Genomic DNA, 26,756 nt, shown 5'->3' with positions numbered 1-26,756 from the left:
GCCTGACAGTCAGAAAACAATATATAAATACAAATATTTTTCATTATAGTGGATAGAAAGTTAAATTTGCATTACACAGCATCATACCAAGCCGTTTCTAATATTATGACCCATGTAGCTGAATAATATCAGCTCTACACCGCTATAATAAAAATATTGCATACAAGGCAAATTATTGGTAACGTAAAGGTAACATATAGAAAGAAACAACATATTGTCCTCCATTTTAATTACACATGGGATAAAACAGCACAGACATTTAAATATCCCCAACAAACCCTTCTTTGAGAGAATAGCAAACAAACAAAAAACAATAAAATTCATCCATCCTAGCAATCCATCTCTAGTTGTCGCATGCGTTAGAACATAACATCATGGAAAAACAGTCGCTTATAGACAAGGAAAACAAGGGAAAAATGTCCTTGTTTTTTTAAATTCATAGACTCAAAAGATCACTCCAGATCAAAACCTTAAGACCGGTTGAAAAATTGCAAGAGGTTACATTTTGCACTGTTGGATCTTTGGGGGGTTCTTAGTAGAGCTTCGAAATACAAAAATAAGAAACGGGAGTGAGCGGAGTAACCAATTTAGTGCAAACAAGCATTAAAGTGAAATAGGCTGTTCGTCAGCTAATCAGTAGTTTAAGACCACAGCCTTGAAAAGCCAACATCTTGGCATAAAATGTGGATCCAATATCATTTTCTGTCGGACACTGTCATGCTCTCTTAAAGGCAAAAAAGCTTTCTCTCTTTGAACACGGTCAGATTGTTGAGTTGCATAAGCAGGTCCTCATTGGATGCAGTAAGATAAACAGTCATTTTAAAGTTATTCCGGAAAGTTATGGAACAAAAAAAGTGGTAGATGCAGAACAATGTCACTGGCCCTGAGACAGAGGATCCGATTGGCTGTCCATCAAGCCACAGGACGATACTCTGCCTCAACAAAAAAAGGTCTTCAAAGGCCTCGTATCCTTCAGCGCCACCAAATTGCCAGTTAGGAATTTTCCAGAGAGCCCCAAATATGGGTCATTGAAAGGTGGAACAAAGTTCTACTATGAAAAATGTAACCATGATGGTCTTGATGGCTTCCAACGTTACTGGTATAACAGGGAGATTTTTCTCCATCAATGGAACTCATCAGGTTGTGCATGGCCGTCAACATTTTATTCCCATTATATGGGTTTTGGGGAGATTTTTGAGCGATGGCCTTAAATTACTGATCAGCCGATGCACAGTCCATTTCATTTTAATGCTTGTTTGCAAAAAATTGTTTACTCACTTTATTTTGTCCTTACTCCCATTTCTTCTTTTTGAAGCTCGACAAAGCAGACAAACCACGCTCATGGTTGGCCTCACCTTAGGTTTCTTCCCTGTATTGGATCAGGAAATCTGCAAATTCAATGATTTTTTACTTAAGAAAATGTTAAAAACAATTGGAATTATACAGAAAATCCATTTATAATACAGTTCAATTGACAAATATTAATATTTTATGTTATTCTTTTTTGATTTTGTATTTTTCATCATGCGTCCCCTGACCACACATCACTGGTGTCCCTGTGTCCTCGTCTTCACTCAGCTTCACTCGCTTCTTTGCCCTGATGGCATTCATGGCTTCTTCTATGGAGCGAGTGTCCCTCTTGTTGGCCACTGGGACTGAATTAAGTAAATGAATGAAAAAGAAAAGGTCATTGAGTGTTCTCAGCTTGTGGTGGGGGTGCATCATATGCTAATGGAAAACACTCACCACAACCGTACGCTCGGTTGGCTTCTAGTGTGTGTGCTGCATCTTTGGCTGCTGAGGTGCTGAACAGGTGACTGTACTTGTCTCTGTAGTTGGAGTTGGGACACCCCTCAGACTGGCTCGACTGGCGGGATGCTTCTTCTTCCAACGCCGCCTGCTCCTATGAAGTCAATGAAACAAACACCTTTCACTTTTAAAGGCAAAAAATAGCAGTCATGTATATTTAGGATGAAATAGTAAAAGCAGCAGTAGAGGGCGTGCATGCAGTTTGCAGTGTTTGGCCATGAAAGCAATTAAAAATAATACTAATAATAATAATTAGCTTTTCCCTTAATACAGAGTGGGCATGCAGCAGGCAACGCCAACGCTACAGTCCGACAATTTTGAATCATCACAGAGCTCTTTTCAGTTGGTCCGTCAACAAGCAAGGTGAATCCATCTGAATTGGCTAACAATACTTATGACACAAAACTGTTATAAAATTAAAACGCAATTCATTTTAATGAATTAATTCCAAAGCCTCTAAATTAATTACAATTAAAAATTTGAATCAAGTCCCACCATTCGTGCGTAATATTTTGCAACTCGTGTACGTACTTTTAACCTGCGACGCTGCTCTGCCAACTGCGGATCCCACTCCTGTCCTTTGCGATAAGCCTCCAACTCCTCATCAGATGGTGCAAACTCCTACAAAAACAGAGTAGAAACTTAGCAGCACACTGCCAACATCAACATATTAGCATTAGAGTCAACATCTATTGGTCTTTAATCCAACCTTTTTGAACAACATGACGTAACGACTCTCTTCGTCCTCCCCAAAAGAGAAAGAAGTCAGACCTGCCACTTCAGCGACATCATGCCTGTGCAGAAATACAACACAGATGCTAAGTTTCTTCCCTAAAAGACTCCAATAATCCAACTTGATGACGTCTTACAATATACTCCTCTCAATCTTCCCCATGGGGTTGTATCTGCGCTTCTGTTGTGTACTGTCTTGGATGAAATCTGACACCTCTTTCTCCATCTGAAACAGCCAAAGAAACCTTTTAGCATCACTTTGCAATATCAAAATGTGATATGACCTCTATACGGATCTCACCTTTTTTCTGAACGCAACTTTCTTTTTTTTCTCTTCTTCCTCCATCTTCTTGAACCTTGCTGCTTGCTCTAGCAAGAAGTTTAATGTTAGTATTTGTAAACATGTAAGAAATTACAGATTAGCACTCCCCTTGCTTGTTTGGAGGCAGGAAGGAAAACATGTTTTCACATGGCAACATATTGAGGCAAAATCGTCATGTTCATTTTCATTTATTGTGTGATTAAGTAATTAATTTATCGTCCTAGGCCTAGTGCTCACAAGACCGTTTTTTTCTGAAGAAGAGGTTTAAATCTTGCGGGATCCCCTACTGAATTTGGTTATCTACCAATAACAATACCAATTGTTTAACCAGAGCTCTGTTTGTTTTAATATGCAACCAGGCTAAAACATCCATCCATCTGGGGTCACAAAACTTTCCTTTTTAGGGCAGATTTGTTTTTGTTTACTAAAGTCAATTTTCAACAAATTAAACCATATATGTGACTGCCACGACAGTGACCGAGTGGTTAGCATCTTGGCTACACAGTCAGTAGATAGGGTTCAAATCTCCTCTTGGGCATCTGTGTGGAGTTTGCATGTTCGCCCTGTGTGCGCGTGGGGTTTCCTTGCACGTTCCAATAACATGCATGTTAGGTTAATTGGCAACTCCAAAGTATCCATAGGTATGAATGTGAGTGTGAATGGTTGTTTGTCTATATGTGCCCTGTGATTGGTTGGCGACCAGTCCAGGATGTGCCCCGCCTCTTGTCCAAAGTCAACTGGGATAGGCTCCAGCATAACTCCACGACCTGAATGAAGACCCGCATAGAAGATGGATGGATGAAAGCAGCCTAAGAAGTATAAAATCGACATGACACAACCATTTGCTTGTGCAGTTCAACAACCCTGACAGACAAAGTCAGAACGCCCTTTTGCCTTTGCCATCAGGTCGTGACAGTGTGAATGTGTGACAGAAAATGACCTATAAGATCAATTTTTAGATATAGAGCATGGGAGTGCGTACATGTGACGTCACTTGTTTTGTTCCGAAGGACCAATCACAAGACTACCGCAGCACTGACTGTATAGAAAGCTTTTAACCGGCGTGTATTCAGACAAAGGTATTTAAAAGAGCCTCAGATTCCAACCCATAGTGGCTTTTAACAGGACGTCATCGTTTGCGTCTGTGCCAAATCTGCACTGTGAAATGGTTGGCTCAATTGACTAACAGAGATAGCCTCGTTTGCCCTTTGAATATTTTTCTCATGTAAGTAGCATATTGTCTACTTTTAAACGAACACATATTTAGTTGTCCCAAAGGGCAACACATTTTGATACCTCGAGCCTTTCGCCGGCTTTCTTGGTCGCCGACTGTTGGAGGCTTTTCCATCGCGTTTAAAATTGAACCTAGGAGATCCGCCATCTTGACTTACTAGCAAGAACACCGACTGCGCATGCTCTTCTTCTTCCTCTTCTTCGTTGGTTTTATGGCGGTTGGCATCTATCACTATGGTGCTTTACCGCCCCCCTTCAGTAGTGTCTTTGCTGCATTCAGATAGAAAAACACCTCGATTCTCCCCACAAGGGACACCTTGTTCTTTTAGTGTCTTTTAGTGTTATTTATTCCATTCACACTCCCCATTAAATTACAGTAAAAGTACTAATAATGCATCTTATTACAGTATATCATAATAAATCATAGCAGTCCCCAGACACCATGCAAATATGTCCTCTGATATTCCCATGACACTGTTGTCCCAAGATTTTCTTTTACCTTGACATCAGACGTAACTAAATATACATTTATTTCCATCTGTCATGGAATTACCCCCCAGCCAAATACTAATGGTCCATGAGTCATTCATGACTTTTCCTCGGATGAGTGGCTTGAAACAAGTTTATCAGTCTGTATATTTTAATAGACATATGAATCATAGATTGAGTCACAGATGAGGAGCAGATTGACATTTTACACCATCACCAGGGGGCATGCTGCACAAGCACATGTACAGCTGCATGCGTCCATGCCTTGTTTTCTTATTGTCTGGTTGACAATTCGTCCTGCGTCATGGCAGCGGCATGTTTTGTATGGTTTGATTGTGGTTTCTCGGCATCAGCAATAACCCATGACCGACTGCTTGTATTCAGATGGGGGCAGAGTAGAGAGGGTGGCCCTATAGCACAGCAGGTCAGACTGTCCTCCAGACTGAATTTAAACCTCTAATATTAACTATTAGAGGGTTTGTTCTTTAAAGGGTGCTGCTATAGAGATGTATGTAAGTACAATACCATACAACTGAGCATTTGTCTCCACATTTCTATGTTAAGAGCGAAAAAACACATGGTAGGATACTGAAGGTCATGAGCTGCATGTCTCAGACTCCCTTCATGTACAGATACTTTGTCATTGGGATTTGGACAGAGCCTGGCCGACTCCACCCCCGTGATTGAAATGCTTTATAAATGCAGGAGCAGCGTGTCCACAGCAGCGAGTGAAAGCTTATTGGTGCCCCAGAACATGAAGGGACTGAGCTTGGTTCTCCTTGTGCTTCTCCTGATGTTTACAGTCGGGGAGGGTAAGCAACGCATCTCCGCATTTACTTACAGCGTAACGCCAAACCAAGACTCATACATTGTTCTACATTATCGACTTAGTGAAATGAATATAACAAGAATTTAATTGAATTTAAATGATGCAGGCATTGATCATCAACTGCAATACTGGACATGTGGGCATAGAGGACTCTGCAGGCGGTTCTGCTATGCTCAAGAGTACATTGTCCATCATCATGGGTGCCCTCGAAGATACAGGTAGGCATATGTATTTTTTGTCATATACTGTAAAGAAAGGGTTGCGTTGAATAGTTATTTAATTTAATTAACATCTCGAGGATTAATTTTATTGCATAGGTGCTATTAAATATATTAGTTATATAAATGATTATGTTCACTTCCAGGTGCTGTGCCATACGGTCTTAACATCTGCCTGGCATCAGCTGGAGTCTACAACACATCACAATAACCCTTGCTGTGAGATTCCCATCTTTAACCAGCCCTCGTTTGGCATTCTTGGCTTGGAAATAATTGTGTGATTTCTTCTGCCTCTCATAATCCAAAAAAAAAAAACACAAAAAATAGGTACTGAAACTGAGTGTTACTAATGAAGGTGTGCAAATAAACATGCTCTAAATTGGTTTGTGCTCTTTTATTAGAACTGTCAGCTCTCGTAAGATATATACTGTAAATCCACATTCTATTTTGTTATAATAATCACCTTTACAGTGCCGTTCCAATTTCACAGCTTCACTCTATCACAGTTGTTCCAAAAATAAATTCATAAATCATGGTGTTTGTGGTTGAATGCGGCTTACTATTAGTCAAAAGTATGCATATTGAAGCAATTTTGTGTATTTTTTGGCTTAAATTAAACATTTTTAAGCATGAAAATGACTAATTATAAGGCATTCAAAGAGACTGTGAATGTAGTATGCTACACTGGTCATTAAGTGTCAGTTATGTATGTTACTCGAAAGAATGTCCGGTGAGATACACACACACACACACACACACACACACACAACAGAAGGAATTACTGTATAGTGTTTCTCAAGATCAAGGTGTGAAAACCTTTTCCAGTGAGGGTCACACACTGAAAAATTGCAGGATGTGGATGGCCACTTGGATACATTTTGTATGTTAAAGTAGTTAAAACCAAACCGATGTAAATATATATGCTAAGATACCTGAACAAAACATCCACATCTTACCTGAGTGTAATATCTAGTATCTAAGATATAGTATCTCATTAATAATTAATTCATTTTATTTTAACAATATCCCAAGGGTCAATAAAACGTGAGCTCTGGGACAAAAACGGCCCCTGTGCCACACTTTAGACGCCTCCGCACTAGCTACTCAAAGAAGCTGATAGTTGTAATTGGATACAGAAAAATAGTTGCTCAAAAGTACAAGTGCTGCGTCTGTTTTCATTATTAATTTGTTCCAGTAGTTTCAAGGAAAACCGAAATGTAGAAAAGCTGAGTTTCAGAAACTCAAAAATATTAGTTATAGAGAATAATTACAGCATTACATGCTAACAATGTGAAATAAATGATGACTGGATGGAACTTACATTACATTTGTACATTATAGCAAGTTGCAATTCACTCAATTGCATTTAGCAGCGGAAAAAAAGGCTAAAAATATTCAACGCATCATAAAATTTGGGTCAGTTTCCATGTTCTCCCCGTGCATGTGTGGCTTTTCTCCGGGTACTCCGGCTTCCTCCCACATTCCAAAAACATGCTAGGTTAATTGGTGACTAAATGGTCCCTAGGTATGAATGTGAGTGTGAATGGTTGTTTGTCTATATGTGTCCTGTGATTGGCTGGCGACCAGTCCAGGGTGTACCCTGCCTTTCAACTGAAGACAGCTGGGATAGGTTCCATCATGCCCGCAAAGTGAGGATTAGCAGTAGAAATTGAATGAATGAATAAAATTTGTTGCGTACGAAAACAAAGGTTTGACACTATTAATTAAACTCCATGTTTGGTGGAGGTAAACCCCAATCAAATAGCATCAAAATAAGTGTGGCCATAATGTCATGGATGGTGAATAATGACCAAGTGACTGACCCAAATAGCTGTGATGGCCCAGCGCGTTTGTGAATGAAGTGTGATGTCTCTTGTCTGTCTTTATGTCCTGTCTGTCTGCGTGCGGACAACATTGCCAGACAGACATCACCGTTCAACAGTCTCGATTGCAAAGCAAATTCTTTGTTGTTGAGTCTGAGAGACAGAAAGGTCAAATATCTGTGCAGGTGAGCTCTGGAGGACTCATCGTCAACACATACTAGGCTTCTGTTGTAATCAATGAAAAGCACTACAGTAACTTGTCACTACGAGCATATAAGCAAAGGTATGGAGGCTATTTGTAAACACCAGCTCTTCATTGTGTCCTGCATTGCCATCTTTGTACTATTCAGGCCGCTCAACGTGACCGCACCACAAAACATTGGACCCCCGCACACTTGTTTACACCAGTCTGTCTTCATTCAGCTACAGTGACCATTGAAGACAAAACGTCATCTCACACTTTCCAGCAGATTTGAGAAAGCTGTACTGGGAATGTGATTTATGGAGAGATCATCATAGTTATTTGTCATCTTTATTCTGTTTTTAATTCATCAAATTTGCGATTTTTTCAGCTGAAAACATCTCATGCGTCATTTATAAATATGAGATAATACTGGTGAAATGTACAGCATACATGTTCAAAAACAGTTTTTTTTTTTTTACATGATTATGTCTATTTTTCATCACATTCTTCGTCGGTCCTTGAATGCACCAGAGTTATATGCTTGTTTGGCTGTGGAAGCACCATCTTCAGAGTCAAATTTACCTTTAAAGTTAAAATGAGATAGCAACTAGCCTCCAGCACCAACCAGACCACCAGGCTAAAAGCTACACCGATTCAATCTGTTCATACATCATTTTACTCATCAGTGGTGAGTACTTATATATTTCATACTTCAAATGGTTTTAATAAGTGTGTGAGGCATATTTAGGGCTTAAATCTGGATTTTGTCACGAGTAAACAATGGTAATTGAGAGGAGGATAGTAAATTCTGGAGCTGAATCAAATAATTCCAATTTTTTCATGATTCAAAATCAATAAACGTCAATGTCAAGCTAGCAGACAATAGTTTTCTGTGTGACTTTTTTGCATAATCCCCTTAAAAAGCAGACATCTACTGCAATTGCTGAGATGGAGTAATAGTAGGATTAAATAAACTCTGCTTCTTCCGACTCCTTTAGTTGTGCAAGAGAAAACACTTGATGTACTTCCAGGGATGGACTGGGACAACAATTTGGCCCTGGACTTTGGCCCACTACAATCTGTGGACATATATTGTGCCAACTCCCCCCACTGATGTCCCAGCATATAAATTATTACCTAGGGTGAATAAGATGTGGAGAAAAAAAATACTTTTTTTGACCAAAAATTAGCAAATTTGAGGGGCCAAGAATGCTGAATCCACTATACTTAAAATAAACAAAGGAATAACATTATGATGTAGTTTGGCCACACATCCTGTTTCAGTGAAAAGGCTTTTTGTATTGCTGCCGCCACAAAATGTCAAAGGTGAGAGCAGGGTTACATTTCTTACATACCTGCACATCAACAATGTTGAATGCAGAACATCTTTCACTTCAACCTAGTTTGTGAACTGAAGAATAGAAAAGGACATGTAAGTCAGCTGCAATATTCTTTCTTGGATGAACGCAAACTTGGGAGGATGAGATAAGAAGTACTAACCAGCATGTCTGGAACCACTTTTAATGAATTCAAATGTTTTCCACAGAGAAACATTTGGATACATTGTCGCGCAGAGGCATGAGAATCAAACATTTCCCTGACAGGCAGGGAGATCTGATTCCAATTTTCCCAAAAAATAAAGCATGGAAAGATTTATAAAAAAACATGAATCTTCCCTCTGGAAATGTACTTAATTCCCTCAAGTCATCAGTGCAAATTCAACATGAAGACATGAAATATAGTGCTGTTAAAAATCATACAATGCTCGAGAAACATGTGGGAAATCTAACTTTAGCAAAGGTAAGTATGGGTCACAGTTCAGAATATCCCACCGGCATTCATTGGAAATGCCAATTCCTTTCATTAGTCTACGACTACAGCATTATGCAGAGTAGATTTTCATACAGTGCTATATATTTCATGTGCTGCAAAGACACGTTTTAGCTTGAATACCTGGACATGACAAGACACCACTGCTGAGACAGTTAAGGTGCAATCGGCAAAACATTACAGCATGTAGGAGTATGCAAAAATATACCCACTATGTGCCCTGAAGAACGGAACAAAATAATTGACAGTACTGCAAAAAAGCCTGAGAGAGCGATTGTCCTAGCTGAAAAGTGTGATTTCGTGCCAATTCTGTTTGAAATGTAACCTGAATTTTGTTTTCCTTATCATAGTATTCCACGACATTCAATAAAGAATTTGATGGAAACATATCTGAATTTGAAGAATAAAATATATCCAAAGCATGTCAAATGAAGACAAGAACAAGAGTACTTTGACACTGAAGCTCCTTGCAAATGTTTTATATAAAAAAAATCTGCTGACAAAATAATTCATCCATGTGCCTTCTGAGGGGGGAAAACCAAGCAAACACAGTTTCAATTTACATATTCATCAGATGGATTAGCGAGCCGGTTTGGGACCCAAAAAACAATAACAACAAAGTGCTTTCACTCACAAATTGGCAGCAAAAGCAAACACAAATCAACTAGAAAATGACATTAGCAGTAAAGAACTCAACAATGACAAGAGTAAAACAACATTCCAAACTTATATACACCGATCACTTAACTAAAACACAAACATACACATTGCCTCCACCAAAATGTGCCTGTGAACGGTTGTGAAATAAGATGGTAAGCAGTGCTCATGCACACCAATGGAAGTACAATCATCAATGACAAAGGTGTGGACTCCAATGGCGCATAAATTCATGTGCCAGAAAACATCACGGCACCTTCAACGGCAGAATACTATACAAATGTGTTTGTTTACATTTTAAAAAAGACATGGTATGGAGCTTTGTGTCTGTTATAAATTGAAACTGATTAAGATGCTGTTGAAACTCCTGCCATGGATCCTTTGCTGCTTCAATTCTACATTCATAAGCTCAACAGGGACAAGGGGAACAACAAAGTATTAAAGGTGGCGCTATGGCTTCACTGACATGTTAACAACTGACCACAGCATCATGTCACCATGGCTCAAATGTGCCCCCTACCATCAGGACGGGAGCATCAAAACATCCCAATGAACGCAAGAGATGACTGGATGCATCCTCGAATGTAAAAGGTGACATGAAGAAGCCCTGTTATGTAAATACTTGATTTTATTAAAGAAAAATGTAAGCCGTTATTAATTCAGAATGTTTTTGTCAGATGCCAAGTGTAATGTTCACAATGGATTACTGTTTTGCTATCTTAAATTGGTCATGTTTTAAAATGGGTGCATCAGCCTTAAATATATGCTATTTTTACTGCAACAGAACACTGACATCTATTTAAGAGTGGCGTATCACGACAAGATCAATTAAGAGTGGTGCTTGTCAGGCCACTGTGATCACTTTAACGGCAGCGGAATGAGTCAATAGCACAAGTTGAGCCATACTGAACTCATGGAAGTGGGTAGACTTGCTTTTGAAATGGTAATGAGCACAACAAGCACCCAGTCCAGATGTATGTGGCTTTCTGGTGGCACACAGCACAGTAGGAATATACAGGTAAAACATTATTTAGCCAAAAAGGTGTCCAAATGCAAGACACTGCCATGCATCACACTGAGGAATTCATCAGCCGAGCGCCTCTTTTGTCGTCGTGACATACACTGAGGAGTCTCATCTTTGCAACAATAAAAAAAAAAACAAAGAAAAGAACCTCGCTTTTGGTCTCCTTCTTATCAAATGTCCCTCGTGGAGAGTCTGAGCAGCTGATACACAAGTCCAACAGCTGGCTTTGCGGTAACCCACACTCAGTATCCTCACAAGGCAGAAGCGGCCCGTCATTTGTGAAACAAATATATTGGCCTCTGAAAACCTGCAAGAAAAAGTTGATGACGGCATTACATATCAATATGTCAGCCAATATGGGCATAAAAACGAGATAGCTGTATCTATCTGTATATCGGTATGATTTTTTTCTGCCAATAATGATATCGGCGCGTGAGTGATGACATCGTACTCCACACAGCAACAAGCTTGCTGGCTCGCTCCATATGCTCACGGTCTGGAAGCCTTTAGGGTTGTAAATATATACTGACAGCCACCAGAAACTTTGAGGTTGAAATGTATGCATATTTCTACTTGGGTTGTAATTCATATCTCCTGAATGTGTGGCCTAAATTCTAACCACTCGGCCAGCATCATGGTAATAGTAATATTAGTAATTTTACCTTTTGTTGAACTCTTGGGTTTTCCGAGGAACTCACAACTGGTGAAGCCCACTTCATTGGTGAGATAGGATGAAAACTGATCTGGCTTGAGACGGATGCTGTGAAAATTTCTGTTAATGGTATCCTAGCAAGCAAAAAAAGCAAACAATCTGTTTACTCATGCCGGAATTAAATAAAAACACAACACATGCTTTTAAAAATAAAAAATCTCGGCTCCTTACAGTCAGCTTCTTCCTCTTGACATAGGACTGCCAAGGCTGTGGCTCCAGGATGAAGATGCCTCCAGGATGGAGATGTTTGTAGACTCTCTTGAAGAACCTCTTCAGGCCAGTGTCCCCCCAGTTTAGGTGGACCCATTTGGTGACACTCAGACACAGGATGACATCGTACTCGGGCCGCTGAGTTACGAGGAGATTGTCATTCTGCAGCACGTAATTGGCCTGTGCAAAATGGGATGGAGGTCAGAAACACCCAATTACATGAGCAGCTTGATGACACTAAAAGCAAACTCAAGCTGTATCAAAGATAATTAATCATAAAAAGCACTCTTGCTCTGATTTTCTGACAAATTTGGACGCTGTTGTGTTCTTGGCTAGGAACACAACGGTCAAGCTCAACTATAAAGCAACACCTATATTTAGGGGGGTTGAGGAAACATTGAAGTACTGATGCTACCAAGAGAGATTGTGTATGATAAATGAAAGTTTGTTTTACCTTTGGGCAAGCGGTGGTGCATTTTAGATCAATATAAATGTGGCAAGTGTGACAGAAATAATAAAAATTACATTTAATGTGATTTCATTTGGCCGAACAAAAACTCAAACACTCAACAGAGTGTTTAACTTTTGCATCCATGCACTATTTAAAATTTGATTGTATATAAGTAGTTTACCCTAAAACTGCATAGTCAGCCAAATGTCAGGGTACCAAAAAAAACAATGTGCTACTTATGAGTGAATTTGTTTCCTTGAAAATAGCAATGTCAAAAACTACTGCAGTACTTCCAGCTGAACTGTACTATACTGTGTAGGTGGAAATGGAAGCTTAGGTTATGTGACACTTCACAATGGATGGTTTCTGGTGTCTATAAATCATGCAGCCTCAAGATTAAGCTTTGTGCATGCGTTTCATGCCTAAACAACACCCACTACACACTGGTGCGGACACTGACAGGAAGTTGCCATCCCACCTGGATGAAGGACACATTGCTGGGGAACTCTCCAGGGTGTGTGGTGGAGGTTTCAGTGAGAGGAGGTGCAGCAATGGGTCCCCGGGAGATCTGCAGCGACAAAGGGAAAGAGCAGCTCCCAGATTTATCACAACTTTCCTGGTCCATTTCCTCTGCTCTGCCGTCTTGACTGTGAATCTTGGCCTGATCCAGGCCACAAGAGTCATTTGTGGCCTCTGTCAGTACAGTCCCATTTTCCTTTCTTTCCGTGATCATCTTTTCACTCTCGCTTGCAATGCTGTTCTCCTGCTTTGTGTCGTTCTTGTCCTGTGTGGCCCGCCTGGCCTCTTGGGTCTGCAGCTCAGAGAGAAAATGTCTGATGTTCTTGCGGGCCGCGTGCACCAGCCCGCTGTCAATATCCAAGCCCAATATGCTGGCAGGCCGCAGCATTTTGGCGATATAGAGCGTAATATTACCAGAGTTGCAGCCTAAATCCAGCACGCGTTTACCCTCAAACCACTCTGGGCGGAAGACATGAATACGCGGGTCTTCGCTTGCACTTGGGTTGCGGTAGCCGTAGTATTTGTTGTAGTTTCCAAACTGGAACTTCTTCTGTTGGTCCCTCGCCTGGTTGTGTCGCTGCTGGTGCTGACGACCAACTGGAGCAGATTTGCAGCCGCTTCTGGGTGTGTGGAAGGTGTTTTTGTGTCTCCCTGGTTTATTATTTTGCTCACCAAATGTGGACTTTGCTACAGGGGTAGACTGAGTCACGGGAGGGTCCATTTTGCCAGAGTTGCGTCTCCGCTTGCGCCTGCCTGTGTGTTGGTTAGCTCCTGCCGAAACAGAGGAAGCAGAATCCTCAATAGGCACGGATGCGACCTCATCCTTGATAATGGACGAGTGGTCTGCAGAGTGTTCATGTGAATCCCCCTCACCACAGGAGACTCTGTCTGATGTTTTAGAGACTTCCGTATTAGAACCTGAAGTTATCGCACCAGAAAACGACTCCGACTCTCCAGGTTTAACCTCATTTTTCACTGATTCGGACAAGCTCAGCTGTGTGGATGAAATGCTACCTCCATGATGTCTATTGCGATGCCTCCTCCTTCCGCCGCTCTTTAAGGGGGACACCAAAAAGCTGCTATCTGATATGCTGCTGTTCAGATTCAGAGGATCTGTGATGTCCCTGGGGATGAGGATCTCCACGGGGTCCCTACTCTTTAAGGGCAGTGGAGACGATTTTGGAGTCTCTGCGTTCAGCGCCCTGTTCACCTCCTCATCCTGTAGGCTGTTGAGATTGAGTGGGTCAAATATGTTCCCACCTAAGAGGAAGTTAGTGGGCAGGACAGAGTCACTTTCCGAGTTTGCCCGTCGTCTCCTCTTGCCAGAGGTCGGATGCTTAAAGTTAAAGTTGGATGTGTTGCGACGCTTAGCCACTCTCATTTGCTGATGCTGTTTGACGTGATGGAAGCTGTTCCTACGATTGATGCCGGGCTCATTCCCTTTGGGTCTCAATCCGGCGCTGTTTGAGTGGTTAAGAGCGTCAACAGTGCTGGAGTGTTTTGGTGAGACAGCAGTGCCAGGAACGGGACAAGCAGCAGCCAAGTCCGGGGTGGCCACCGTGGCACCTTCCACTAGTACTGAAACACCAGTGCAACTTCCAGAACATTCTGACAGCTGCAGGGATGAAGCTGTAGTAACCTCTGGGCTACCAGTTTTTACAGTGTCTTCGTCAACAGACATTGCTGTGGATTTGCAGAGCTGATGCAGACATGGAAACTATCCTGAACCTAGAGGGCGGAGAAAACATGAATTAGAAAAAAAGGAACATCACCTCAGGGACAGTAAAAAACCTGCAGTGACTGCTTCAGGTTGATGTGAACACAAGCACCAAAAAGCATGGAGAACCTCAAATTCACTTCCTGAATAATAAATCCTCACTTTAGGACCCAACATTTACTTTTTTAGTTGACCAAATGTTAAACAAATAAGAATAAATAGACTTTTAAATGGAGGTTCAATTTCACTCATGTTAGGAAAGTAGCATTTAAGACTAAGCAGGGGTTAATAATGTGAAAAGTTCCGAGAACCAGTACTGGACAGTTATCCTGTTAGCATGCTAGCGCCTAGCATCCGGGCCAGAGCACCCAAACGTCGAATAAACGTTCAACTCAAAAGACGTCAGGCGACCACACAAAGTGTCCACTTCGAGTTGCTGTTACCTGGAACACCTTCAAAAATCCGAATGAGTCTAAAGGCCGTCATAATATATATGAAATTGTGACATTTTCGCACTGTCCAGAGTGTAGTCACCATCAAAATAATACACTCACCTCGCAGTTCTCCCCGCCTCCGGCCGGACTGTCACTGGGTGAGCTAACGTTAGCTAACAGCTAACTAGCATACAAGTGGAACCACATCGATGCTAACACGGCTAATAGTGATGATAATAATTATTATTGGACAATAAACAATGGGGTGTGCTGAGATAGTTTGCCCTAGATATGGGCTCCAGTCCACACACTCTCTTCTATCGATGTAATCGGTTAACTCTTGATAGAGTCGGGCAGGTAGGTGAATAAATTATCTCGGTGGCAGTACAGTCGGCATGGCGGTGCATCCGGGCTTCGGGATGTAGCTTGATGCTACTGGCGGGGGGCGGAGATGAAATAGGCGAGGATTGATGTCGAGAGGCCGGCCTGCTGAGTGATGACTATCAGCCTCTTTGATCCACATCATGGTCACCCCCGGTAATTGAACTACAGCAACCTTTGACGTGGTTAATACGTATTAAATGTTGCTGTTTCTTTTCATTTCAAACTTTATATAAACATTTTTGAAAAATAACTATCAATGTGTTGATCACAATATGACACTTATTGTAAGTTAGTTTTCTGGGCCCCATGAAAGAAAATCACATGGGGCCCCACCCTGGAAGCCTACCCTTTGAGGCCCCTGTCATGAATTGTACGTACAGTACTCTGCCAGGGGTACTTGAGATTTCAAAACATATACACAGCATGTGGGGAGATTTTCTTTAGTTATGTTTTAGAATTGTTGTGGGGTCTTTTGTGACCTCTTGGGTGAGGTCACTGCACTCCTGGGGAAATTCGGGTTGGCCGGCCACTCCTGGGAAGGTGGATATTTGCTCTCACTGTGGTTGGCTGGAGTCCCAAAGATTTTTCAATCAGGCCTAATTTTTTACTCCCATGATAATAAAAAGTTAAAAACTGCATTTCGTGTTGTATTGTCATTAATATTTAAGTGACATATGTTTATGATATTTTGCCCTTTAATGTGTATCCAGAAGTGGAAAGAATGCTAAAATATTATTATTGGAAGAATTTTTTAGGGGCTTCTGAATTTCAAAACTAGCGGCTGCACTCCTGTACACCGCCACTAGAGGGCGACATTGTAACATGCTGTGGCCACCTTCTCTGTTCATCAGTTTATACAGTAACTATAATGTTTTTGTGCAAAATTAAGCATTGATTTATTATTATTGAGGCAGTTTAAAAAATATACGCGTAAACAATACATGCGTACATGTGCTGATGAGAAGCTGTAGTTGGCAAAACAGTTGATCTTCCCCGTCCTTGAGCTGACAGCTTGCCCCTAATTGGGTTCCAAATCAGTGCCGCCGTTGGCTAAATGAGCACCCTGCACTAATCTTCATAAAGCAGAGAGGGTACCTGTCCCCCACTCATGTCACTCTCTTTTCTCATGTTAATAGGGGTGCGGCCCTCAATTCCGGGCACCATCTGCCCTTCCTCAGGGTTTGGGCCCCCAAGCACTTCAGACATGCTCTATTGTTTGTGTGTGTCCAAGCAGAAAGTGGTGAATACACACACTCCTTGTGGCCCAAAAAAGGCGCTTTACATCAAGAGCACGGGCCTGCTGTTGATTACCCTACATGTGACAGAATAAAGGACTGCGCGCGTGGCCTCTGCTGTCACGTCAGGAAGTGTGCTGGCCTTTGTTAGTCCTGCTCAGGCCTTGTTTGTGTGATGTCATTCAGAGTAACCGTTGGCCGGTCAAATAGTGTATCATAACTGAGCTTTGCAGAAGTTTGATGTCTGAGATGTATGAACTAATTGGATGATGCAAAAGAGGGCTCTTTTGATGCCCTTTCGCAACGTTGTTGTTGTGAGGGAAAATGATGTGACAAATCAAAATGTCATTTAATATCTTGGGGGGAGAAATTGCACAGTGCCGTGATAACCTTTCAACAGAATCATTGGAACTGATTATTCTGCATAAGCCACAAAAAATGTATTAAAGTATGAACTCCATCAATTGATGTTTCATACACACCTCATTGCGCTCTACAAAATACCCACTGTAACTTTGGACTGTTGAGCCACATCACCACGAAATTTGGTACACACCGTTAGGTACCATGGAGTATATAAACCAGAGATTTAATAAAATAGATAATGAAATAATACATTTGAGGGGTAAAAATGTGGTAATATTGTCTTTGCCCAAGGCCAAAGTTCATATAAGTCTCCTCTATGTTACAGGCATTGCCTGAGGGGGGGGGGCTTATGTGCTGCCACGTGTTGCCACGTTATAAAATAAAACAATAATAATAATTTACGTTATAAATAAAACCTTTCCTGAAGAGCTATGGTCTATATGACACATATTATTACGACTTTATTCTCTTAAATAGACAACTTTTTCATATAAATTTTCAACTTTAGTCTTCTAAATTTATGATTGTATTTCTGAAATTTCTGATTCTTTTTTCAATGCGGTCCGAGTACTAGTATTTAGGGGACTGACAAGCACATGTGTGTAGAATTTGAGCCAAACATGGCCGCCATCAAGCAAAATATCTTTGCAGGGACACGAGCGGGGTAAAGTAAAGGGCATACAGTAAAGTCTCGTTATATCGCTATTCTCGGGAGTCGGAAAAAATACCGATATAACCGGACTATCCATATATCCGATCCTGTGCCGAACTGCATTAAAAGTGGGCGGATCTTTGATATGGCATGTAATTTTCTCCTTGAGTTCATGGATTGCGTATCTAGCATGCTTTTGTACTACAATAAATTTTGTACTACAGTAAATAAAAATAAACTTACGCTGTAGTGATTACCGGTTACCGGGACATAATTCACCCCGGAACTATCGATATGGAAGGTGTTGCCACCCGGAGGGGTAGGCGCGAGGGACGGGTGTTTTCCGCTGTGTGTGCTGCACTCTGGTGGTGGAAGTGTGAAAAATAAAGTTGACTGGAAGCAGCCGTTCGCCGTGTTCTTTTTTGGTATTGAAATCCTTAAGCAAAGATTGATTTAAGCTGCTTTTGTATCGATATAAGCAGACCAAATTGGCTGGCGGGAGATGAAAAGGGCATCCTAGTAACCGGATTATCATAATAACCGTGTATCGTACTAACGGAGCTAATTATATCATAAAAGACTAGAAATTTGCCGGGAAATGAAAATAGTATCATAATAAGTAGTAATTCGTTTTAACCGATATCGATATAACGAGACTTTACTGTATATCATTGACTCTTTGTCCACTCATTATCAGCCTCCTCTTGAAATAAATGCCTGCTACAGTTGCAGCGGAATACAGTAAATACAGTAGTTTAGATTGATTAAAAAAAAGTTCTATCCTTTTACACAGACATTTTACAGTGTTCAAAGTTACATGGACATTTTTGGACTCATTAGTCAACCATAATGTGACCTTCCTGGGCCGGGTGTGCCTCAGTTTCCAGGCTCCACGCTGCCGGCTGCATTGAGATTAGTTATTGAACTGGTCAAGCAAAGGGAAACAAGGCCGCTTCAGAGACACGGCCGGCGCACAATAAGCCAGCTGTCAGTGGGAGGGGCTTGCTCAGACCATGGTTGTCATGGCTAGGTTGTTTGTGTTGCGTCGTCCCCCTCAGAGAGATGATAGGTGAGCCTGTACGAAGCAGACTCCCACTGATTAATATTAACACAGAGGTTTTGGTTAGCCACAAAGGATGTTTTCAATGCAGCAACACAATTCAAGTTAATACTTTAACTGTCAATCCTTTTGATGGTGATTCCAGAAGTGAGAGTGTGTATTTGAGTATGTATTTATAAAATACATTAAAAGCCTCTTCCTAATCCACAGAGGCCCCCCATTTGCTTCTGTGCTGCTGTTTTATACTCGAAAGGTCATCTTATCCTCAGCTGAGTCTCAGTTGATGTCTTTGAAACATAAAAGAGGAAATACGATTCTGACCTTTTGTATACATTTTGTAAAGTTTATTCAGGTATTGTTCATGGTAATAATTTAGTTTATTTCTAACATGCCAGCAAATGCAGATTTTCAGGTGGGACCGTCTGGCTTAGACATTAGACACACTAACTCCTCCTCCTCCAGACTTGGAGGATGTGCTTGTTGATATTTTAATATTTGAGTAGACATCTCACACGTAAATTATGCCTTTCAATGTTTTTTTCACCAATATCGAGATTAAAATGTGTTTTGGTGTCATGAGCACTTTTAATGTAACAATTTTATACTGTAAACAGCGGTGTGCCATGGACAAATAACACGTTCAATGACTATTGGAAATAACAAAACTCTAATCATGATGCTATGAAAACAACAGTGTAGTGTAGGGGTCTTATTATTGAGAATGGTTGCTACTGCTTTTTATCTGGGATTGACTGGCAATCAGTACAGGTGAAGTCAACTGGGATAGGTTCCAGCATACCCACGACTGCTGTATTTTATGGTGTTTGTGTGTTCTGTAAGATCCAATTTACACCAAAACTTACACTTACTGTACATCACAGTCTAGGAATCATTTCATTTTCTACCGCTTTTTCCTCACGAGGGTCGCGGGGGTACTGGAGCCTATCCCAGCTGTCTGGGACAGACAAACAACCATTCACACTCACATTCATACCTATGGACACCAATGAACCTAGCATGCACTGCGGAGTACCCGGAGTAAACCCACGCATGCACGGGGAGAACATGCACACAGAACTCCACACAGAGATGGCCGAGGGTGTAATTGAACCCTGGTCTCCTAGCTGTGAGGTCTGCACGCTAACCACTCAACCGCCATGCCGCCTGTCTAGGAATCAGTTTCGATTTAATACACCATGCAGTGCAGCATCACCCAAATTTAAAAACCACATTAAGCTTAGCCTTCCATGCTTAACTGTGTTGTACAACTATTCCAATCAGGAAAAAAAACTTCAATAGTTATCCATAATCAACTGGATAGAGGCCCACTAACCTCAATTAAATTCTTTTTGGGAGGGTGGGGGGTGTTTGTAATCTGTGTCGTGCCAACACACACAAACACACACACTAAAAGTAGTGGTTCTGTCTGTGGATGCAGCTGTAGCATGGATGAGCGTGACCTATTATGTTCCCCAGGCCAAGTTTAGCAGTGAAAGGCTTAAAGAGGTTAATCTGATGTAGTAAAATGAAGAGCATTTAATACACTGTTTATGGCCGCCTTACACTAATACTGTACATTGCTGTAGGTTGTTGTCGGGATGATTATGCAATATATGTAGCATTTTTGTGAACAGCTTATCAGTCAGGGTTAGCACATCTGCCTCACAGCAAAGTTATGGGTTATGGGTTTGAATCCCGACCCTTGCATCTCTGTGTGGAGTTTGCATGTACAGTACTCTGGTTTCCTCCCACTGTCCAATCAATGTTAGTGTGATTGGTTGTTTGTCTACTAATCAGCCATGATAGGATCCAGCTCACCGTAACCCTGAACATGATCAGTAATAGAAAATCAATGTGTTGTGAATAGACTGTTGCATATGCTTAGTTTTATTGCAGATACATATTTGGACACTTCTTGTGTCACACTTACATTGGCGTGTCTCTGTACTGTGTATATTGTCACAGCTTAAGCCTACCATTCCGTAAAGATCAAGAAATACATGTGTCGGATTATACTTGATGTTCCATATATTTAAGACTAAACATAGCTGAGATTGTGATCAGAAGAAAAGTATTTAAAATAATGATTTTTTCTATTTAAATGATGAAGCGTCTCCATTTGAGTGAACGCTGTCACTGATCAGCCATGTTGCTCTCCTGCAAGGAGTGTCGACATTACAGGCGTTGCCAGGACAACCAGCCAGGGTGCCACAGAGCCTCGATGAGGCCTCCCTCCACCTTGAGCTAGATGCTAGCGGTGAGACGGAGCCGATGATGTGCTAGTCAACCAATCACAGGTGAGCGACAGCAAAAAGATGACATCATAGGCAAATTAAGACAAATGCGGGGAGGCTTTTGGTTGCCGTGTCTGCCTGCCTCTGAATTCCTCCTGCCTTTCTATACGGGCTAGATGAACCTCTAGTTTGGATTTTCCCTTTTTGATTTTTACAACAGTATAACCCACAACATTTTTAGAACATTATTGTTATTAACAAATAAAGATTTCCCTAAATCTCACGCAGATTTGGCAGTTTATGTATCGAATACAATAGCACACTCAATTAATGTTAATTTTATCATATGAATGTCATGCAAAAGCATCTGATTAATTTATATATGAATGGTACCGCTCTTTCCATGATTTTATTTTTGTTATAGGAGGAATTTTATAGGAGCACAGTTGTAGAATGTGCGTTTTCACTACGAGCTTTATGTATATGTATATAGAAACGTGCTATGTAGCTAGCACATAGCTATAGCTATATTAGCTATATCACCGATATATATATATATATATATATATATATGTTTATAGCAATGACTTAACTAGCTCTCTTATACGAGTGTGCACACATACACACCTTACACCTCTTAAGTTTACAAAAGAAAAGGTTCTTTAGCGGCACCCTCCGGGGCTTCTCAATGATCAGGTTTGGTCTGTCAAACAAAAAACCAACTCTGTCTTACCCTCTGCTGGCTCCTCCCCGAGACCTGCTGCTGTCATTAATATTCATCCCTTTGGCCAATGGGGGCAGCAGGGCGGATGACGTCACGGACTAGGGAACAGTGAGCAGCCAGTGAAGCATCCAGCCTGCCGAGCAAGCCTGCTTTTAGGGTCAGGAACTGGTCTGACAAGAGAATGGCAATCCTGCCGCCTTTAAACTGTCACTAGGACCCGGTGCGGAAGACGATGAATCCAACAGAGGTTCTGGCTCACAGGCGAAACGCGGACCGAGATAATGTGAAGACATATTTCAGGTAATTCCCTGTCTGTGTTTGCAATATGGGGATGTTAAAAGAGGGGGAGGCAGATGAGGGAGGGGGGAGGCTATGAATGTGTATGTAGTAGTGCTTTGTAGCCTTTTTTTTCCAACCGTCTTCCACTCTGCATTGGGCCCTGCTAAAGAGGCAGCTGTTTGATCAGAGGAGAATAGATGACTGCATTAATTAAAAAGGGCTTGGCATGTTTTGTACCATCCTTTGCACCATGCATCTCATCATCTCTGCATGCACCCCCTCACAAATTAAGTGATGGGAAGGTGTTTCTAATCAACAGTGGCGTTTGTGTAGGCCTTGCAGCAGCTGCAGTGGCAACAGTAGTGCCAAAAAATATAAAGAAGCTTTGCTATTTTGGGCCCCAAGGCTGATGGATGCTGGAGCTGTACGTGCTTCGTATCCTCACGGATGCGCTTTTGTTATCTCTGCGGAGCATCCCTTGACGATGATGAAGAGGGGAAAATGTTTTTTTTGTCAATACCCACACACAAACACGCAGCTGGGACATGCCCCCGTCTCCTGGCTGTGACATGGAAGTGTGCAAGCGGTTTCATGGCCGCTCCAGTGACAAGCAGATATACAACATCTGGTCACCTGACTTCTTTGGGGATGCGAGTGGGGGCGGGGGCCGGTCCTGGGAGGGACGAGCCGCTATTCCTCAGATTCTTCCACAGCACTTTCAAGGAGGAGGGTAGCAGGGGCGGGATGGTGCTGAATATGTGTCTTCCTCTTCACCTTCGCTGACTTCCATCCAAGTGGGGGCAGCCATCCCTGATATTTCTCAATCGCAAGGCTTTCTGGGAGACCTGTTGTCTGGCTGACGTGCAAAGAGGAGATTTTAGGGAGTCAACTCGGTGATGAAGGGGAGGGTGAGATGATAGCAGGAAGAATTGGGGGATGGGTTACAGAAGGTGCTACTCCCTGCTATCACCAGCCTGCTTATATTGCTATATATGAGCCTCCGCTTAGCCTCACTAGGGTTGCGGGGGTTTGCTGGAGCCTGTACCAGCTGACTTCAGGGGAGAGGCGGGGTACACCCTGGACTGGTCCTGGAGATAATGCTTCTTCGTATAACACCATGCCTCCATTCTTATTCCCTTGCTGACTTTATGTTCACTGCCACAATATATGAGGATAGATGGTCCCAATCCACCATGACACTATACAGTGTGAAAGTGATGTGGATAAACATTGTCTTCCCTCTGGGTATTGTGCTCCTCAAGCCTCATACTCTATATTCATCACCTTCATCTTCACATATCCAGCAGCATAGGAACGTCTCTACGGGTCCGTGTGCTCACCACCCGGCTATACCCGCTGTACTCATTCTCTCTGTGCTGTCTCTCAAGGTTACATGCAACTCATGAAAATTTTATAGCTGAAAACAAGTAGGCAAAAGGTAACATGTCCAATGTCTTCAAAGCTTATTGTTTTCTGCCTTACTGGAAATGTTGGTAAAACTGCACCATCCACTGTACTGTTTGTATTGTAAACAAACCTGTGGACGGGCTGAACAAAAGTCGTCATGCGTGAGATCATTTTGTTCATTCAGCGGGAACCATGTTTTCATAAAATAATATTTCAGAAAATGAACCTCACTGGAGAGCACAGGGGGTCCAAACGTGAGGACCACATAGTGAAGAATGAAAGGATGGAAAGGCCACTTGATCATTTGCAAAGCAACTGTATACGGTACACCAAGTTACCGTACACTTGGGGGTTACTCTTTTTTTTTTAAAATTATCAAAATATTTAAACGTACTTTTATATTTAAACAAAATATTCATAAATTATTTTTAAAAATGATATTTTGATTTTTTTCAAAATATTTAAACTTATTTTAATATTTAAACTAAATGTTCTTCTCCTAATATTACAAATTTATTCCCATAATATTTTGACATGATGCGCATAATATTGTAACTTTTTCCCCAACCTCATCAATCAAAAATTACAACTTTATTTAGTTTTTTTTTTGCCTAATATTATAACTTTAATGTCTTTTTACTTATTATTACCTAATATTAGGGTATTACTTTAATATTTAATATAAACAACTTAATATTTAATATAAACAACTTTATGCTTCTAAAATGATCTGGTTTTCTAGTTGTTCTCATATTATTTTTTGTATTATTTTCATATATTTTAAATTTATTCTTGTTAAGTTAGTTTCAATTTTTGTTGTTTCTTTTTTTTTACTGATTTTTTTAAACAATTTATTTTTAGTATGTGCCCCCAGGCCAATAAAAAGGATTTATTTTCACTTTCAGTTGGATTTTTTTTTTTTTGACATGTGCCTCAACTGCTAAGTGAATAATGCATGAATTTTAATCTTAAACAAATACAAGCCTTTGCATGAGGTGTCTATCAAGTTGAACCTTTCCAGATGCTGTTTCAAATGATCCTATGGACCATGCATGCAATAGCGCTAAATGCTATAATTATTAGACTAGTGGTTTCCAACATTTTTTCCCATTTTACAAAATGAAAATGGCCAAGACATACTCATTTTTGTAACATTTGTCTTATTTCAAACCAAGCAAACTGAATATTCTTGTTTCACCACAATATCAACACAGTGCGGTAATCCACAACTCGCATTTTGTATTCCAGAATGCATTTCATTATAGTGTTGTCACGTGATTAACTGAAAGCCTGAATGAAAAGCAGGTGCCTCATAAGGCCGACGGTGGCCATGTTTTTCAACCATGCGCAAAATCTACAGACATGTGCTTGCGGGTCACACGAAAGTGTGTACCAAATTTTGTGGTGATAAACACCCTAAAGTTACACTGGATTTTTTTTTGTACAGCGCATTGAGCTATGTGAGAAATTTCAAGTTAGTCCGACTTATGGGGGTCAATCTTTGGAGCCTAATAAGAGGGACATCAGAAGAATAATAGCATGGGCAACATGTTTGGGTTGTTCAACGTTTTTGTTCAGGAGTTTAGAGTTAGAAGAGAGAACGATACTACATCACAGGACTATTTGACAGTTTTTAATAGAAAATTGTACATGGTGTGCTTAAGCATTAGCGTAAAGTTGACTGTTTTTCCTCACATGTTTTTATTTCTGGGCCTTCTTATGTTTTCCATTATGGCCGATGTAACCCAACACACGCAACCTCTCTTACCTCGCCTGGACTAACAAAAGCAGCAGAACATGGTCTTGGCCAGCAGCCCACTTAAAGCGGACTCTCTGAAATATGATAGTGGGACACGTACAAGGAGGCCTCCATCTGTTGGAGTCTAAGCGAGCCTCGCCTCTGGATATTGTTTAGTAAAGTTACCGTTAAGGTCTCCTGTGTCGACTGTTAACGGAGGCTGATCTTTATGCGGGGTGCGTGTTTGTTTTAGGGTCTAACTGTCTCCAGCAGTGTTTTGTGGTAGGTGTGTCAGGGCTGCAGTGTGTGTGTGTGTGTGTGTGTGTGTGTGTCGTGGATTAGCATGTAGGATTGGAAGCCATCTGGCCATTTCGCCTCGCAATGGGGAGGGGGAGTAAGTGTGAGAGATGGATAGAGGGAGACACTCACACACTGACACATTGACACAGCTTCAGTCGTAATCTCCCTATTTGACTTACAATACAGTTGCTTGTCTGTTTACATTAATGTGTTTGTTTGTTTGAGCCTGCATGACAGTCCCGAATGTATCAAAATTAAACTGCAAATTAGATTTGTAGGGGTGATTTCATAGGTGGTAGGGTTCAATATTTCAGAAAGTGGCTAAAAAAGACGCTCCAACCTTTTACTGTAAGATGACTCAGTGGAGGAAGATAGATGGTGTCTTGCAGAATATAAGGATGAAATGTTGCAGAGTTGGAAGAGGTTTAAGAGATTAGCAAGTTTCACTGGGTCAGGCGTTTGTGGAGGGGTGGCTGAACTTTAATATGTCTCAAGTGGAAAAGGCCCAGAGAATGTATGATTTTAATGGAGCTCAGAGGAAGAAAAAAAATGCTTATTTGGGCTTCATCTAGGTTATAAACTCACATTTTGGCCCTCTTTTTGACAGCGCTGGATTTGACTTACAGTAGGTGAGAGCATCACAAGCTGCATCCTCCAGCTGCAGTATTTAACTGCTCTTAATTCCAGAAAATCTGTTTTGGCCTGCACATGATTCAAGCTCTGCAAAATGCAGGTGAAAGGGAACATTGCACGCTGTTGCTTCGCCTCCATGGAAAATCTGTTTATTTTCTCAGCTGTAGGGAGGTGCAACTATTATGTATGCCGCTTTTTGTTAATTCACTTGTTGCCGCATATGAGAAGAATCAAGCCGAGGTTTGCCTCTGCAAAGCAAAGCAGGGAGATTTACGATTGAAAATGCATCAAAGCTCTTGAAACTGTTTCAAGGGAATGTGCCAGAGTGTGTTTTCCGGAGCAAAGTGCTTTGAAATAAACCAAACAAAACTCAATATTAAGTCCACCTTAACAATCAGGGTAATTATTATGCTTGTGAAAATTGGAAATTTCTGAAAGCAGCTTTCACACTCGCTTTAGGGTTGTTTCTAGCATTTAGTAGGTGAAATGGTAATGGTTTACATTATTTTCAACATGCATACATTACAAATTTCGCCCATCATTTACAATCC

At 41.1% G+C, this 26,756-nt stretch overlaps 4 protein-coding genes across 8 annotated transcripts in view; 2 read left to right on the top strand and 2 right to left on the bottom strand.

The window, feature by feature from the left end:
* Positions 1-212: 212 nt before the first annotated feature.
* spag7 (sperm associated antigen 7) lies at positions 213-4,309 on the bottom strand. The gene is made up of 7 exons (XM_058086896.2): positions 4,160-4,309; positions 2,843-2,910; positions 2,679-2,767; positions 2,519-2,603; positions 2,341-2,430; positions 1,747-1,903; positions 213-1,655 (listed from the first exon to the last, which is right to left on the bottom strand). Exons 1-7 carry the CDS (start codon positions 4,242-4,244, stop codon positions 1,495-1,497), a joined length of 735 nt encoding a protein of 244 aa, XP_057942879.2. The 5' UTR covers positions 4,245-4,309; the 3' UTR covers positions 213-1,494.
* Positions 4,310-5,079: 770 nt separating this feature from the next.
* defbl2 (defensin, beta-like 2) lies at positions 5,080-6,015 on the top strand. 2 transcript variants are annotated; one of them, XM_078787728.1, is made up of 4 exons: positions 5,080-5,097; positions 5,291-5,397; positions 5,521-5,632; positions 5,779-6,015. In XM_078787728.1, coding segments are annotated over exons 1-4 (243 nt in total). In that variant the 5' UTR covers positions 5,080-5,095; the 3' UTR covers positions 5,801-6,015. The 2 variants fall into 2 exon arrangements, with proteins under 2 accessions (XP_078643854.1, XP_078643855.1); XM_078787729.1 differs by lacking the exon at positions 5,080-5,097.
* Positions 6,016-9,932: 3,917 nt separating this feature from the next.
* Positions 9,933-15,744, bottom strand: mepcea (methylphosphate capping enzyme a). Its single transcript, XM_058087991.2, has 5 exons — positions 15,314-15,744; positions 13,002-14,770; positions 12,034-12,252; positions 11,813-11,936; positions 9,933-11,457 (listed from the first exon to the last, which is right to left on the bottom strand). Exons 2-5 carry the CDS (start codon positions 14,721-14,723, stop codon positions 11,423-11,425), a joined length of 2,100 nt encoding a protein of 699 aa, XP_057943974.2. The 5' UTR covers positions 14,724-14,770; positions 15,314-15,744; the 3' UTR covers positions 9,933-11,422.
* Positions 15,745-21,945: 6,201 nt separating this feature from the next.
* The window catches only part of LOC131138031 (serine/threonine-protein kinase PAK 3), a 30,426-nt gene continuing 25,615 nt past the window's right edge, over positions 21,946-26,756 (top strand). For 2 of the 4 annotated variants that reach the window (XM_058086578.2, XM_058086576.2), the window contains exon 1: positions 21,948-22,148. The gene's annotated coding sequence lies outside the window, so the exon portion shown is untranslated. Of the gene's footprint in view, positions 22,149-26,756 lie in introns of all 4 variants that reach the window. The other 2 variants (XM_058086577.2, XM_058086575.2) reach the window with 2 other exon arrangements.

This window comes from Doryrhamphus excisus, linkage group LG21, assembly GCF_037039965.1.
Source record: "Doryrhamphus excisus strain RoL-2023G ecotype Guam linkage group LG21, RoL_Dexc_Guam_v1.1, whole genome shotgun sequence".
Lineage (NCBI taxonomy): Eukaryota > Metazoa > Chordata > Actinopteri > Syngnathiformes > Syngnathidae > Doryrhamphus > Doryrhamphus excisus.
The sequence above is the reverse complement of the archived record's forward strand: the minus strand, read 5'-3'. Positions and strand labels throughout refer to the sequence as shown.